Source organism: Salvelinus sp. IW2-2015, linkage group LG25, assembly GCF_002910315.2.
Source record: "Salvelinus sp. IW2-2015 linkage group LG25, ASM291031v2, whole genome shotgun sequence".
In the NCBI taxonomy this organism is placed as follows: Eukaryota; Metazoa; Chordata; class Actinopteri; order Salmoniformes; family Salmonidae; genus Salvelinus; species Salvelinus sp. IW2-2015.
The window spans coordinates 10,587,275-10,603,415 of NC_036865.1; the positions used below are offsets into that span (position 1 = coordinate 10,587,275).

Consider the following 16,141-nt stretch of genomic DNA (forward strand, 5'->3'; position numbering starts at 1 on the left):
GGCAAGCAACACTGAAGCATGCATGAGAGCATCAGCTGTTCCGGACGACTGTGTGATCACGCTCTCTGTAGCCGATGTGAGTAAGACCTTTAAACAGGTCGATATTCACAAGGCCGCAGGGCCAGACGGAGAACCAGGACGTGTACTCCGAGCATGTGCTGACCATTACTGAGTCTGTAATACCAACATGTTTCAAGCAGACCACCATAGTCCCTGTGCCCAAGAGCACTTAGGTAACCTGCCTAAATGACTACCACCCCGTAGCACTCACGTTTGTAGCCATGAAGTGCTTTGAAAGGCTGGTCATGGCTCACATCAACACCATTATCCCAGAAACCCAAGACCCACTCCAATTTGCATACCGCCCCAACAGATTCACAGATGATGCAATCTCTATTGCACTCCATATTGCCCTTTCCCACCTGGACAAAAGGAACACCTATGTGAGAATGCTATTCATTGACTGCAGCTCAGCGTTCAATACATAGTGCCCTCAAAGCTCATCACTAAGCTAAGGACCCTGGGACTAAACACCTCCCTCTGCAACTGGATCCTGGACTTCCTGACAGGCCGCCCCCAGGTGGTAAGGGTAGGTAACAACACATACGCCACGCTGAGCCTCAACACAGGGGGCCCTCAGGGGTGTGTGCTCAGTCCCTTGCTGTACTCCCTGTTCACTCATGACTGCATGGCCAGGTACGACTCCAACACCATCATTATGTTTCCCGACGACACAACAGTAGTAGGCCTGATCACCGACAACGATGAGACAGCCTATAAGGACGAGGTCAGAGACCTGGCCGTGTGATGCCAGGATAACAACCTCTCCCTCAACGTGATCAAGACAAAGGAGATGATTGTGGACTACAGGAAAAAGGGCTGTAGTGGAGCAGGTTGAGAGCTTCAAGTTCCTTGGTGTCCACATCACCAACAAACTATCATGGTCCAAACACACCAAGACAGCCGTGAAGAGGGCACGACAAAGCCTATTCCCCCTCAGGAGACTGAAAAGATTTGGCATGGYACCTCAGATCCTTAAAAAGTTCCACAGCTGCACCATCGAGAGCATGTTGACTGGTTGCATCACTGCCTGGTATGGCAACTGCTCGACCTCCGACAGCAAGGCACMACAGAGGGTAGTTGCGTACGGCCCAGTACATCACTGGTGCCAAGCTTCCTGCCATCCAGGACCTCTATACCAGGCGGTGTCAGAGGAAGGCCCTAAAAGTTGTCAAAGACTCCAGCCACCTTAGTCATAGACTGCTCTCTCAAATCAAATCAAATCAAATGTTATTTGTCACATACATTTAAGTCATTTAAGTCACATACATACACATGGTTAGCAGATGTTAATGCGAGTGTAGTGAAATGCTTGTGCTTCTAGTTCCGACAGTGCAGTAATATCTAACAAGTAATCTTACAATTCCCCAACAACTACCTAATACACATACATCTAAAGGGGTGAATGAGAATACGTACATGTAAGTATATGGATGAGCGATGGCCGAGCGGCATAGGCAAGGTGCAATAGATGGTATAAATTACAGTATATATATATATGTGTGATATGAGTAATGTAAGATACAGTATGTAAACATTATTAAAGTGGCATTATTTAGAGTGGCATTGTATAAAGTGACTAGTGGTCCATTTATTGAAGTTGCCAGTCATTGGGTCTCAGTGTAGGCAGCAGCCTCTCTGAGTTAGTGAWTGCTGTTTAGCAGTCTGATGGCCTTGAGATAGAAGCTGTTTGTCAGTCTCTCTCTGCTACCGCACTGCAAGCAGTACTGGAGCGCCAAGTATAGGTTCAAAAGGCTTCTTAACAGCTTCTACCCCCAAGCCATAAGACTTCTGAACTGCTAATCAAATGGCTACCCAGAGTATTTGCATTGTCAGCCCCCACCCCCCCCTTTTACACTGCTGCTACTCTCTGTTTATTATCTATGCATCTTTACTTTAACTCTACCTACATGTACATATGACCTCAATTACCTCGACTAACATGTGCCCCGCACATTGACTCTATACCGGTACCCCATGTATCTAGCCTCGCTACTGTTTACTGCTGTTCTTTAATTAACACCTATTTTTCTTAAAGCCGCTTTGTTGGTTATGGGCTTGTAAGTAAGTATTTCACTGTAAGGTCTACCTGTTGTATTCAGCGCGTGTGACAAATACAACTGTATTTGATTTTATATATCGTTATATAATACGTCATTACGTCGCACGACGTCACCACGTGATCTTTTGTCACTTGTTTTGGAATGGCTTCCTGTATCTTCTCTTTTCACGCGCTCTAAGAACATGGATTACTGTTTAACGCTATTAAACCCTTTTTTTAAGAACTACCATAGAAGAGGCAATACACCTAGAGAAAGATACAGGGCAATACAGAAACGGAAAAGAGAAACCTTCAATACGAACTTAAAATGTTCTTATTCCAGTTACCAGAGGTTGTGCTCTACCACATTATGTCATATTTGGAATACAAGTCTTTGAGTCGACTTTCTCAAGTTTGCAAAACAATCTACCATTTTGCAAATCGTGACGCCGTATGGAGGAAGATAGCAAAAGAGTTCATAAACACTGGAATTACACGACAAGGAGCAGATGTGTAAGAAATATTGTTTTATTCGTACAGTAAGTAGGGTACAGTGGTCGTTTCATGATAAGCATCATGACTTCCCAAGAGTTGTTTACATCTACTTCCACGCGGCTTGCTACAGTTGTTGTCATTCACACCGCTATCCTTCTTGATGCAAAGTTATGCAACACTATAGTATGTACTGCATGGGCTATAATGTTTCAGCATGGTGTCCAAGGAAAACGTGTATGTGTTGTAAAAACGCATACAGATAGCCTCGTGGTTACTTGCTATAGATATCTGAACGGCGTTTACAAATAAGTTGTAGCTGCATAATAACGCATTCCTTATTCACACAGTCATGGTGCTACATAATCCTGAGAAGAATATCCTCGGCCAATGACTGCAGTTATGTTGACATCACGACACTGTTTTTCAGGATACATTCATTGTATGAAATATATATATATAGCCTATTTCCCACTTGCTGCTGTGGAAGCTGAGTCTGACTGACTGGTCTAGAAACACTGGTCTAGAGAACCTAACATTGTGAATTGGACCTGAGCCATTTGGCATCACTGCCTTCTCCCCCAGCACAGCTACTTATGCCACAGTGACAGCCACTCTTATCAAACCATGGGTCTCCTTTGAGATGCAGCCTAACAGCAGTGTAAATAAACTTGGTAATCCTGCTGAGCGCTACAGGACACCACATCCCACAGCTCTATGAGAGAAGCAGGCTGTTTCCTCCAGCCCACATCCAGCCCCTCTGGCACAGGCCCTCTGAACACATGCGAACACATATGCTAATGTTCTGGACGACAGTGTTGGGTTCAAGTATGACAATATGGGTCTATTTGAGGCCTCCTGCTATTCCTTGTGATATTCACATCATATCTGCTAATATACAGCACGCAATGCTGTAATTCTACGCCTTTTGGGCATTGTTTGTGTGCATTGTCCGTTCAGAGGTTTTATTTATGTGGTGTTCTTCAGGGGTTATAATTGTATCATCACATCACTATCCATGTTACAGGTATCCCCACATCCCGCTGAAGGACAGAGTGAAGGTATCTCAGAACTGGTGCCATGGGATCTGCAGAAAGGAAGTCATGCTCAAATGGAGGATTAAGTGAGTGTGTTTGTGAGTTTTGGCATCATGGCACCACAGTGTAGTTTCAGGAGTTTCCCTAATCTCTCTCATCTCTTGCGCCACTGAACACACGACAGGGATTGGTCCTATTGTTCGTTTTTTTAATGAAGCTGTATACAAGTAAAATGTATTAAACATTGGAAAATGGTTGCTGAATAGCTTATAGTTCTAGTTGTTGGGGCTGAAAAGCTCATTAGGAGTACCAGTAAGCACTATCCAGAGAGTCAATGGTTGGCTTACAGTCTATCCTTAGATTACCATTCACAAGGTTTCAACTAGAGAGAGGATCATGCTCTCCTTTTAGTCATTGTGCCACCTCAATCTGTTGAGTTCAGGGTGATTGGGGAGGCCAGGTCATCTGATGCAGCACTCCATCACTCTCCTTCTTGGTCAAATAGCCCTTACACAGCCTGGAGGTGTGTTGGGTCATTGTCCTGTTGAAAAACAAATGATAGTCCCACTAAGCGCAAACCGGATGGATGACATATCGCTGCAGAATGCTGTGGTAGCTATGCTGGTTAAGTGTGCCTTGAATTCTAAATACATCACGGATAGTGTCACCAGCAAAGCACCATCACACCTTCTCCTCCATGCCTCATGGTGGGAACCACACATGCAAAGATCATCTGTTCACCTACTGCGTCTTACAAAGACACAGCGGTTCGAACCAAAAATCTCAAATTCGGACTCATCAGACCAAAGGACAGATTTCCACTGGTCTAACGTCCATTGCTGGTGTTTCTTGGCCCAAGCAAGTTTTTTCTTCTTATTGGTGTCCTTTAGAAGTAGTTTCTTCACAGCAATTCGATCATGAAGGCCTGATTCACGCAGTCTCCTCTGAACAGGATGTTGAGATGTGTCTGTTACTTGAACTCTGTGAAGCATTTATTTGGGCTGCAATCTGAGGTGCAGTTAACTCTAATGAACTTGTCCTCTGCAGCAGAGGTAACTGGGTCTTTCTTTCCTATGGTGGTCCTCATGAAATCCAGTTTCATCATAGCGCTTGATGGTTTTTGCAACTACGCTGTGTGCATGTGTCTGCTCAATGTGCATGTGTCTGCTCAACCGGTCAGAAACAGACTCCATGAGGGTGGTATGAGGGCCCGACGTCCACAGGTGGGGGTTGTGCTTACAGCCCAACACCGTGCAGGACGTTTGGCATTTGCCAGAGAACACCAAGATTGGCAAATTTGCCACTGGCGCCCTGTGCTCTTCACAGATGAAAGCAGGTTCACACTGAGCACATGTGACAGAGTCTGGAGACGCCGTGGAGAACGTTCTTGCTGCCTGCACACATCCTCCAGCATGACCGGTTTGGCGGTGGGTTCAGTCATGGTGTGGGGTGCATTTCTTTGTGGGGCCGCACAGGCCTCCATGTGCTCGCCAGAGGTAGCCTGACTGCCATTGAGGTACCCGAGATGAGATCCTCAGAGCCCTTGTGAGACCATATGCTGACACATGCACATTTGTGGCCTGCTGGAGGTCATTTTGGAGGGCTCTGGCAGTGCTCCTCCTTGCACAAAGGCGGAGGTAGCGTCCTGTGCTGGGTTGTTGCCCTCCTACGGCCTCCTCCACGTCTCCTGATGTACTGGCCTGTCTCCTGGTAGGCTCCATGCTCTGGACACTACGCTGACAGCAAACGGCAAACCTTTTTGCACACAAGCTTCGCATTGATGTGCCATCCTGGATGAGCTGCACTCCTGAGCCACTTGTGTGGGTTGTAGACCTCCGTCTCATGCTACCACTAGAGTGAGAGCACCGCCAGCATTCAAAAGTGACCAAAACATCAGCCAGGAAGCATAGGAACTGAGAAGTGGTGTGTGGTCACCACCTGCAGAATCACTCCTTTATTGGGGGTGTCTTGCTAATTGCCTATAATTTCCACCTTTTGTCTATTCCATTTGCACAACAGCATGTGAAATMTATTGTCAATCAGTGTTGCTTCCTATGTGGACAGTTTGATTTCACAGAAGTGTGATTGACTTGGAGTTACATTGTGTTGTTTAAGTGTTCCCTTTATTTTTTTGAGCAGTGTATAACATTTATTTTGATTTGTTTAACACTTTTTTGGTTACTACATGATTTCATATGTGTTATTTCATAGTTTTGATTTCTTCACTATTATTCTATAATGTAGAAAAGAGTAAAAATAAAGAATAAATCCTGGAATGAGTAGGTGTGTCCAAACTTTTGACTGGTACTGTATGTCAGAGTATTTTCCATTATTTGATTGTGTGTTCCCCCTACAGCTTGTTGCCATGGATACAGCTAGACGGGGATGTGCTGTATCTGTCTCAGGCTGCAGACATCGGAGCGTACCATCTGAGGCCGGACACGGGGAGGCTCCATCGCAGCCCCATGGCTCTGTTCTCAGGACACCTGGGAGACGTGTGTCGATTTGCTGTGACTGACACACACCTCGTTAGTGGAGGAAGGTAATCAGCAGTAATCACCTTGACTCAAACTCCTGAAAGGAATAATATCAGTGGTTGAAGTTCAGTCTATCATGTTCCTTCAATACTCACTTGCCATTCTTACTGTGTACATGCTTCAACTAAAGGTCATAGAAGCATCATCACTACTGCAGACCCACGGCCATAGAAGAACACTCTCAGTCAAAGATATCATATTCCACTTAATGTACTCATGTCTGTTATAGTGAACTATTATCTGCCTCTTTCAGTGATGGTAAGATCCTGGTGCACCACAGGAGGAATGGGTTCTCTATGGAGTACTCGGGTCACAACCAGGAGGTGAATTGCCTGGACTGCAGAGGAGGACTGATCGTCAGCGGCTCCAGAGACAGAACAGCCCGGGTGAGACACACTAATATTCTAGCACCCATTGTGTCAGTGTGTGTAGATGATACTGGCTGACATAGAGCTCCACTGTAGTTTCACATTGGGTGGCAACCAAAGTATGTGTCATATGCAAGCTTGGCGAATAAATTGAAATCATTAACTCTGTGTGTTCCACCCTGGCTACATTTACACACGGTGTGTTCCACCCTGGCTACATTTACACACGGTGTGTTCCACCCTGGCTACATTTACACACTGTGTGTTCCACCCTGGCTACATTTACACACTGTGTGTTCCACCCTGGCTACATTTACACACTGTTGGTTCAACCCTGGACATTTACACACTGTGTGTTCCACCCTGGCTACATTTACACACGTGTGTGTCCACCCTGGCTACATTTACACACTGTGTGTTCCACCCTGGCTACATTTACACAATGTCGTGTTCCACCCTGGCTACATTTACACACTGTGTGTTCCACCCTGGCTACATTTACACACTGTGTGTTCCACCCTGGCTACATTTACACACTCGTGTGTTCCACCCTGGCTCATTTACACACTGTGTGTTCCACCCTGGCTACATTTACACACTGTGTGTTCCACCCTGGCTGCATTTACACACTGTGTGTTCCACCCTGGCCTACACAGCACACTGTGTGTTCCACCCTGGCTACATTTACACACTTGTGTGTTCCACCCTGGCTACATTTACACACTGTGTGTTCCACCCTGGCTACATTTACACACTGTGTGTTCCACCCTGGCTGCATTTTACACACTGTGTGTTCCACCCTGGCTACATTTACACACTGTGTTTCCACCCTGGCTGCATTTAACACGGCAGCCCGATTCTGATCTTTTTTTTGACTAATGGTCTTTGACCAATCAGCTCTGAACCAGATCTGATGTGATATGGTCAAAAGACCAATTAGTGGGAAATATCAGAATTGGTGCGGGGTGGAACGCAGCTTCTGTGGCGTATTAGGGTACTGTCAACCACAGAACAACTATGGTTTTTATTGCATTGCAATGTTTTAATGTTAGTATTTTCTTAATTTTCCTTTTAGATTTGGACTTTGTCTTCCAACTGCCCCAGAGACACGATCCCTATGAACGACAGGGTGTGGTCTGTGGCTATTAGTCCCACACAGAGTACGTAATGTACATGCCTAGAATGTCCCCAAACAGTCAAACAGCGCACTAACATCATACATGAGTGCACAAAAGGTAGAGTCCTGCCCCCCGGACAACCCCCATCAGTCAGTATGACACCCTGACTTCAGTTATGCCATTGGCATGAAAACAGTTGTCAGCCACCGGTTTGGGTGATAGTTGAGTTTGGGCTAGATTACCTGAGCGGAGGTTCATTGCCGTCTATCCGTTAATGAATAGGGACAATATTTATTTCCCTCAGGTGGTCTGGGGAACAGTGAAAGAGGGATCGAGAGAGGTGAAAAAACAGGATATCAAGGCAAAGCGGGTGTTGCCTTCATAGGCCCTTGATTGCTCAGCCATGTAGCTACACCACCACACACTTAATGATGCTCCACACACACGAAAGCAAGCACACGCGCACATACATACACACACACACGCGAGTGAGCACACAACACACACACACACACACACCACCACACACACACACACCACACACACACACACACACACACACACACACACACACACACACACACACACAACACACACACACACACAGGGACACCTTAATGACACACAGCACGCACAAGGCTGTAACAGTATCCCTGCTTCAACCACCTGCCCCAGACCGGCAGGCAGCTGATCCGTCAAACTGGCCTTAAAGCCGCAGCAGAGTGGAAACACCATGAGTCACAGCAACAAAGGGCAGCTCTTCTCGGCTGACAGGTCCCTGGTCAACTCTGTTCAATTCAGGCAATCAGAGACACCATCATCTTCTGGGTGGATTGTTCATGCATTACATTTCCATGAATTGACTGGAATTTATTCAGGTAGACCTGGAAGACTGAAACTGTAGTGAGACTGGCTGRTTCTGCTCGTTGACCCCCGCCATACATTCATTTGGTATGAACTGAACTTCACATGCACACTTTTATTGTAGAAACACACACAGCCACAGACAGTATGAACTCACTCGCTCGCTCTGTCACACACACACTCCTTCAGTATATATTACTCTCACACAGACACACACATTCACGTTGAGCCCCGGTGGCCCTGTCTGCTCAGCCAGAACTTTAGATCTGAGAGTATGGGGCCATTATCCACATCATTAATTCTCCAATTTGCTGGCTGAAATAGCAGCCGTGCCTCAGCCTGCTGCCCCCTCATAATGAACCTGCTCCTTCTACACACTGACCAATGACCTGGTTAATTAATAGACCCCTGGAACCGAGGTGTCAACTCGCTGACAAACCTATAAGCCCACCTATCCCCTTGCAACCTCATCACTCCTGGAGCTAGGAGGATACAAGGAGAGAGATGTCATCGCTTAGTCAGTGCTTTGCCAAATATTACATGTGACGGCACTGCCAATTAATTTTAAATGATTGCATGACACAGGTCTTGTTAATAAGGAAATGGCTCAAAATCAATCTAATAACCTAGCTCTTTATGGTAGACCTTTCCACTCTACCAACTGGGTCGCATGACCCAGGTGCTATCGTTTACCCATTAAGGGTCAGTTAGGGGCATTGAATGTTTTAGTTTTATCTRGTTTTAAATGACAGTTGAAAGCGACAGGGAGCAAAATGGTGGAAGCAGCATGTTTTTGATTTGGTGTGGGGGGGTGGGGGGCTCCTTGTGTTTTAAATGTAATTGTCCCTGCTTCACGCTCAAGGAATCTAAAGAGTAGAGAGGGGGGGTGCAGCAGGAGACGGGGCTGGTGGGCTGTGGGAGATCAGCCTACCATGCTACTGCTAACTGTAGTGTTGGTACCGTACTGTAGCTACAACTTTAGGGCTGCTTTTCTAAATGTTACATTTGAGTCATGTAGCAGACGCACTTATCCAGAACCACTTACACTAGTGAGTGCATAKATTTTCGTACTGGTCTCATTTGGGAACCGAACCCACAAACCTGGCGTCGCACGCGCAACGCTGTACCAACTAAGCCACACAACAATATCTGTTATGCTGTCATGATATTGAGTGCGGCACTTGCAATTTGAATGCGCCTCAAGAGGAATATAATTTTTCCGCATAGAACAGGCTGAACAATTGAATAGGTCAACTATTTTACTATGGGGTTGTCTGATTTTGCTGTTTCTTACTTTTGTTGTTAGCTGTGGAAAATGAAATGGGGTCAACAATTTTTCATTAGATCATTCAAATAACCAAAAGGTACCGGGTCTCAGCTTTGCCTGGCTCTCATTTTGATCGTACTGTAGGTGCCTGGTCTCAGGCTCGGCGGGACCCTGCCCAATTGAATCCCTGCTAACCATATCCACTTTTGTGGTTGGTACTACCACAACTATACTGATATTACCCAATGGCAGTGTTTGCCCTATATTAATTTAGCAGCGGTGGTATGATAAAAAATCTATACATCTTTTTGACCATGGGCATTACGATCAGGTCATGTGCAGCTGCACTCCGAATTGATGATTACTTGTGTGCTGCAAGCTGTGGGCAGGATTGAAATAAACCCTAACCAAGGGAAACGGTTACGGTACCCTTCATTCCATGACACACCATTTTTTCCTCTCATTTCGCAAATCGCCGCTTTGGGCGAGACTGACTTTATGATCAAAATGATCTTATTTACACTTTGTAGTAATTTCGGACTCATATCGATGCCACATAGGCCGTTTTCAAAAAGAGAAGTTGCTTTTAAAGGCAGACACTCTTTAGAACTTTAAAATGTTCTCTCCCGCCCCATGGCAAAATGTGTAGAATTGCAGGAAATGAGCTTTAAAACAGCAAAATTTAGTCGCTGCAGCCAAGAGAAGACCCTCTAAAATGTTCAGTCAGAGACAAATGCAGATGGGCTACACCATGCTCCAGCCTATTTATTTAAAGCCGCTATGCTGCATCAGTTGGGCTGCAAATTTAAATGCTTTTAAAGGGAAAATTATATTTCAGATGGTGTCATTCATTTTGGAGTAGAATGTCCTTCTACCAGAAATGACCTTCTCACAGTCATTCTACAAAAAAATCTCGCGGGGACCCCCCCCCCCCCAAGCAGCAAAAGGAATCCCCCTGCTCTGCTACACTGCCGCTGTCGCTGCTTTTCTCATATTGACCCTAGTGTTCAAGCTGTGGGCGGCGAAATGTTCCCCTCTCTTTATCCTTCCCATTCCCCCCTTTCTCTGTAATCTTCCTCTCTTGGTGTCCCTCTTTTTCCATCTCTCTCTCTTGGGTTTTCCAGTAAATATCATCTCAAAGTCTATTAAAGGATTACAAAGAGGTGTATTGTGGCTGCATTGAAATGCCAATGCTGATGCGACTCCGCTGCTGATGCGCCTACTTTGGGCGAGATTGATCCCAGCAGTAGATCTGGCCCTGGTCCTTTCTTTCATGCTTTTCTCAATCGAATGTCTTTCCACACCACGCTGTGTGATACTGTATCTGTCCCYAGGCCCACCTRATATAGGCTACCTGGGGTGGCAGGTAGCCTAGTGGTTAGAGCGTTGGGCCAGTAACCGAAAGGTTGCTGGATTGAATCCCCGAGCTGACAAGGTAAAAATCTGTCGTTCTGCCCCTGAACAAGGCAGTTAACCCACTATTTATTATTTGTATTTATTATTTAAAATATGGCACATGGTTACTGGAATAGGACTCGGCTCTGTTGGATCCATGTCCTAGAGGTTTTGTCATTGACTAGCAATTGAGTAAGAAGGGTCGAATCCGGTCTTGACAGGGACAGACTTACTCCCCAACACTGTACCAAGACTACACATTAGATATGAGGACTTGCAGTATTAGTGAGAGAGGATGAGGGTGGACATGGGTCCAAATACTGTCTTTTCCACTCTCCCACCATGTCTCTATCTCTGTCTTTCTCTCTTCCTCTCTCCCTTTCTCACCCTCTCTTTCCACTCTTGGTACAGTTTCTTTGAATTATAAAGAAGCGGGCAGGTGGTTAGTAGTTGACTGAGGTGTTTCCTGCAAATAGGCTTGAGCCAACAAGACCGGACAGGTTGAGGAGCGCTGGAGCTGTCGTGGCAGATCACACTGTTCGATGGGAGAGAGCATGGAGTCACGACTGATTGGATTTCGTACCATATGTTGTTTTATTGAGTGATGATACTATTTATTGCTGCTGCATTGCTGAAGAGTAAGGAAATGGTCTAGGAACAATGTAATGAAAGCAAGGTTTCTCCCTCCTAGGGAATTCTTGCCATTGTTACCTCTGTGTTTTTATTGAGGGTTTAAGTCTGACTCTTTGTTACAAATATGGGCTCTTTGAAAAACTGCAGCCATACAAATGCAATTTGATAAATTGATTGGCTGGAACTCTGGTGTTAATCGGATAACTGGGTGATTCTCATGAAACCATTCTATGTTGCTATAGTTTATCCATAAATCCTAAAAATGTTATATTAGTTGAAGTTTACATTAAACTATTACTACTACTTTATTACGTACAAACACAGAGTCTGTGGACATAACGTAACACTTTTTCAAGTTCCTGTAAAAACTCCAATCAGATTTTATATAAAGTTTTATCCACCCGTGATGCATCATCTAGAGGAGTAGTAGAAGTTAATTCCTTCGCTTATATGCCTTCAGAATGAGGTTCTTATGCTCAAACACCCCCCTTTACCCCGCTTGGCCTTCTCATTACTGAAATGGCTAAAAAGCTCAAATTGGGAAAAAGACTTACATTTTATAATAATTTTATGATACAATTTTAAATATGTGCATTTTCAGTGTTATGTTTAACTCGGGCCTTTTCATTAGGGGAGCAATGTTAAAAAGATGATGAATTGATTTCTTTATTTCTTTTTTGGGCTGTTGCAGTAATGAGAGTTTTGTGGAAATGGTGGTAGAATGCATAATATCTGATCAAAAAAACATAGTAATAATTATGAAATAGATAAGTACAGATCCTAATCTCAGTGATCCAAGATATATACATTTTTTAAATAATTTAAAATGACGCCTGAGAATTTTTTTAACAAATTTTTGTTTCGTGAGAATGACCCAACTGTATTTCCATAAGAGATTCGCCACAAAAGCTGTCACTCACACACCCAGAGTATCACCTGTGTGCATGTGTTACAGGGTTAGCAGAACGGAATAGCCAATAACAGACCACTCCAAAGAACCAATTAGGGTTTGACGCTCAGTGTCAAAGAGCCTATGAGATCAATCCATTTCTCAGTGCCAAAGTGCAGTTACACAATGTATGTCGGCAAGATTGGGGGGGGATGGAGGGGGGTTATACTGACCACTCGTAAAGGGGAGGGGGCTGGAAGCCACTGGAGGGAGAAGCTACCCTGAGGAGAGGTGAGAAAGGGGCGCTTTTTCTGGGTTTGTTTTGTTTAGAATTCCTCAAGCACAACTACAAAGATGTTGCAGGGGCAATGCCTTTGAACGTTTCCAAAGAAAATTATTGTTGGATAAACCGCCCCGATTCGCCACTTTCTCACCACGGAGGGAGGCTGACCTCTGACCTCTAGTATCAAAGTACAGGGAGACGCCCCCTCCAGCCCCCCCCCCCCGATTTCACCCCCACTGCTCTGCCCCACTCAACCGCAAGAAAAAGCCTGAAATTCATGTCTTTCTCTTTCGTCTCTCACAGGCTGGGCCTGTGGCTCAGGAGTCAAGAATTCAATTAGTTAAAAAAAGAGAAGAAAAGAGAGAGGCTGCAACAATGCAGCGATAAGGGGCAGAATGTGCGTTCCCACACGCTAAATACAGGGCGCTTTCTCTGGGGCCCACAGAGCCGGAGGACCCGCACTGCAGGAGGCAAGAATAATCACAGCTCCTCTGAACCACTCATTATACACACACACACACACACACACACACACACACACACACACACACACACACATATACACATACACCTGACACCCACATTCCACAGACATACGGTACCTCAAATTTACACACAGGCACTCCTAAGCTACTTCAAACACATACCCATGTGCCCACCTCATACACACCCACACGCGCGCACACACTGCTCATAGTCATTTTACAGACATACACATACTAGCACCTCAGACATACCTGACAAACACACACATACACAACTCACACAGGCCTCTCATTACACACCACCGCATACAGGTGTTCCTCGGGTTCACTTGCTCTACCTGAGAGACTAGGCCTGCTGTTCAATGTACAGAATGGAAACAACACTACTCATGATCGACATCATGGCATAAATTGGGTTAATGATACAACTGCCCAGTCAACATGGGTTGGTATATCAGATTCTGTTATTGAATTAATTAATTGTGTTCTATCAACATTGAAATATCCCTCTTCTCGTCGATGGTCTAGGTTTAATTGATTGTTTGTTGAAAGCATTGATGTTTGTTTTGTTTCTTTGCACACAGACATCAATTTGCCAACATGGTTCAATGGATGTTAGTTCTTATAATCCAGTATCCTAATGACTGTTGCTCCTTTCATGTTTCTGAGTGAGAAGAAGATGAGTGACAAGGTCTCTGATCATTCAAGGGAACCGGAGCTGAGCTGACACATACCACAATGAATGAATCCTCATTTGTGTCTGTCTATTGGTCCTCAGCTGGTAGAGCATAGCATAGTTGGTTCGATTTCCGGGACCACCCGTACGTAAAATGTACGCATGCACGATGACTGTAAGTCGCTTTGGACAAAAGAGTCTGCTAAATTGCATAGTCTATTGTTGTAATCCATTATAGAAATCCACTAGACTCATAATCGACATCATCTGAACTTTAATGTTTAGCTGTTGTTAGTTGGAGGATAGCCGTTAGTATAGCGAGACCGGATGGTGTTTTGTGTTTTCAATACATGGTGGCGGGCCGTTCTGTTCCGTTCCAGCCGGCTGAGCAGAACAGCGCAGAGGGGCTGTGTGTGGAATGTCCTGGTGCTGTCCTGGTGACCTCAGACAGAGGGGACACAAACAGAAGCCAAAAGGGCCAAGGGGGTGGGGTATTGGGGGGGGGGGTCTTGGCGAGCCCCTGCCATTGTCCCCCTCCCTGCTGATATAAAAGCATCATAACCCTTTGAGCTCAGACATATTTAGAGAGCAGATAAAAGCACTTTTTTACAAACTAGATACACAGTGGGCACAATGCCGGGGGTCAAGCGCAACAAAATAACAACCTCTTTTGGCTAGAGGAGGGAGGAGGAGGGGGGCAGGGGGCATAGCTAAATTGCCCCTGGAGTCCATCGCCATGCCTCTACATTCCCAGCGCCTGCATGGGTCTGTGTTCGTCTCTACTATTTAGCCTATTCTTCTGTAATTGGCTAGGGCTTAGTTTAAATAAATGGTGACTTACTTGTTTTGTTTGGAGTATTCCTTTTCATGGGATAGGTTTGTGTGGGATTCTTTGAATTACACAGAAGTGGTGCCAGTCCTTTACATCTTTGGCAATAACGAAAGGATTGGAGTCAGGTCAAATGTAACATTTTATTTTGCTGTCAGATAGCCACATACCATTTTAAACTATACGTTTAACTGTATTTATTTTGCATGAAGCTTCAATTTTTTATTTTGCCATAAGCTACAATACTGCGAAGGATAAATTGTCCATCTGTTTCCCTTGTAGCCCATCTCTCAGAAGGTTTAGGTAGTAAGCTGAAAGTCATACACATGGAAATGGTATACTTTTGTCGTGACTTGTGATGCAAGCCAAATGCTAAAGCCACGCTGGTGGCTTAGAATGTGCAGCCTGACACCAAAGAACACCACTAACCCACAGCGATGTAGAATGGACATGTCATTAGAACACTGAGTCACTGAGCCAGAGACCAGAGGGTGAATAGATGAAATGCTGCTCCCTAAGTCCATACATTGACTTTATGGTGTTTGACACAAAGTTTACATTTTGATGTGTTTGACTTTCAGACTTCATTTAGATTTCCTGTATTTTAACTCCGAGCGGGTTCAAATAGGTTACTTTTTAATTTCCAGGGAGGGGGGGGGGAATCGGAGAATCCCCTATTAACTGAGAAATAATTCTCATAACATTTAATTTGTTTGAATAGATTCCTAGACCAGGATTTTGTCCAGTTCTTTGTTAGGAAACTGAAAGTGATGTTGTAGCTAAGAATGGGGATGGGTTACCACAAGTGGAGTTTTTGTGGTGGTCTTAGGAAGGGGTGGAGCACCCTGTGCAGTCAGCTTGTTGATTTGGAGCTAACATTGTTAGTACTGTTGGGATCGTCTCCCAGTAGGAGAACACGCGTGTGCCTGTGCGAGTGCATGCATGCTTGTGGCAATGTGCACATGTGCGTGCCTCTGTGCTTGACCGTGTGATTGTGTGTGTGTATATTAGTTTGGCTGAGTTCCCAGCAGGAGCTGAGTTAGTTTGTGTGACCCCTCCACACAGGTCCTTAGATAATGCAGCCAGCTGATGAGTCTACCCAAACGGCAGCAGAGACCCAGCATGTCCTAATGATGAGAAGCGGACTGGGAAGGAAAGGGAGAAGGG

The 16,141-nt window shown here is 45.1% G+C and overlaps 1 protein-coding gene across 1 annotated transcript in view; it reads left to right on the plus strand.

Moving 5' to 3' along the window:
* Window positions 1–2,247: 2,247 nt before the first annotated feature.
* Window positions 2,248–16,141, plus strand: part of fbxw4 (F-box and WD repeat domain containing 4) — a 31,010-nt gene continuing 17,116 nt past the window's right edge. Inside the window, exons 1-5 of the mRNA XM_023970173.1 lie at window positions 2,248–2,614; window positions 3,621–3,716; window positions 5,987–6,172; window positions 6,421–6,553; window positions 7,611–7,694. Of these exons, the coding sequence (XP_023825941.1) occupies window positions 2,430–2,614; window positions 3,621–3,716; window positions 5,987–6,172; window positions 6,421–6,553; window positions 7,611–7,694 (684 nt within the window). The 5' untranslated portion in view covers window positions 2,248–2,429. The remainder of the gene's footprint in view (window positions 2,615–3,620; window positions 3,717–5,986; window positions 6,173–6,420; window positions 6,554–7,610; window positions 7,695–16,141) is intronic.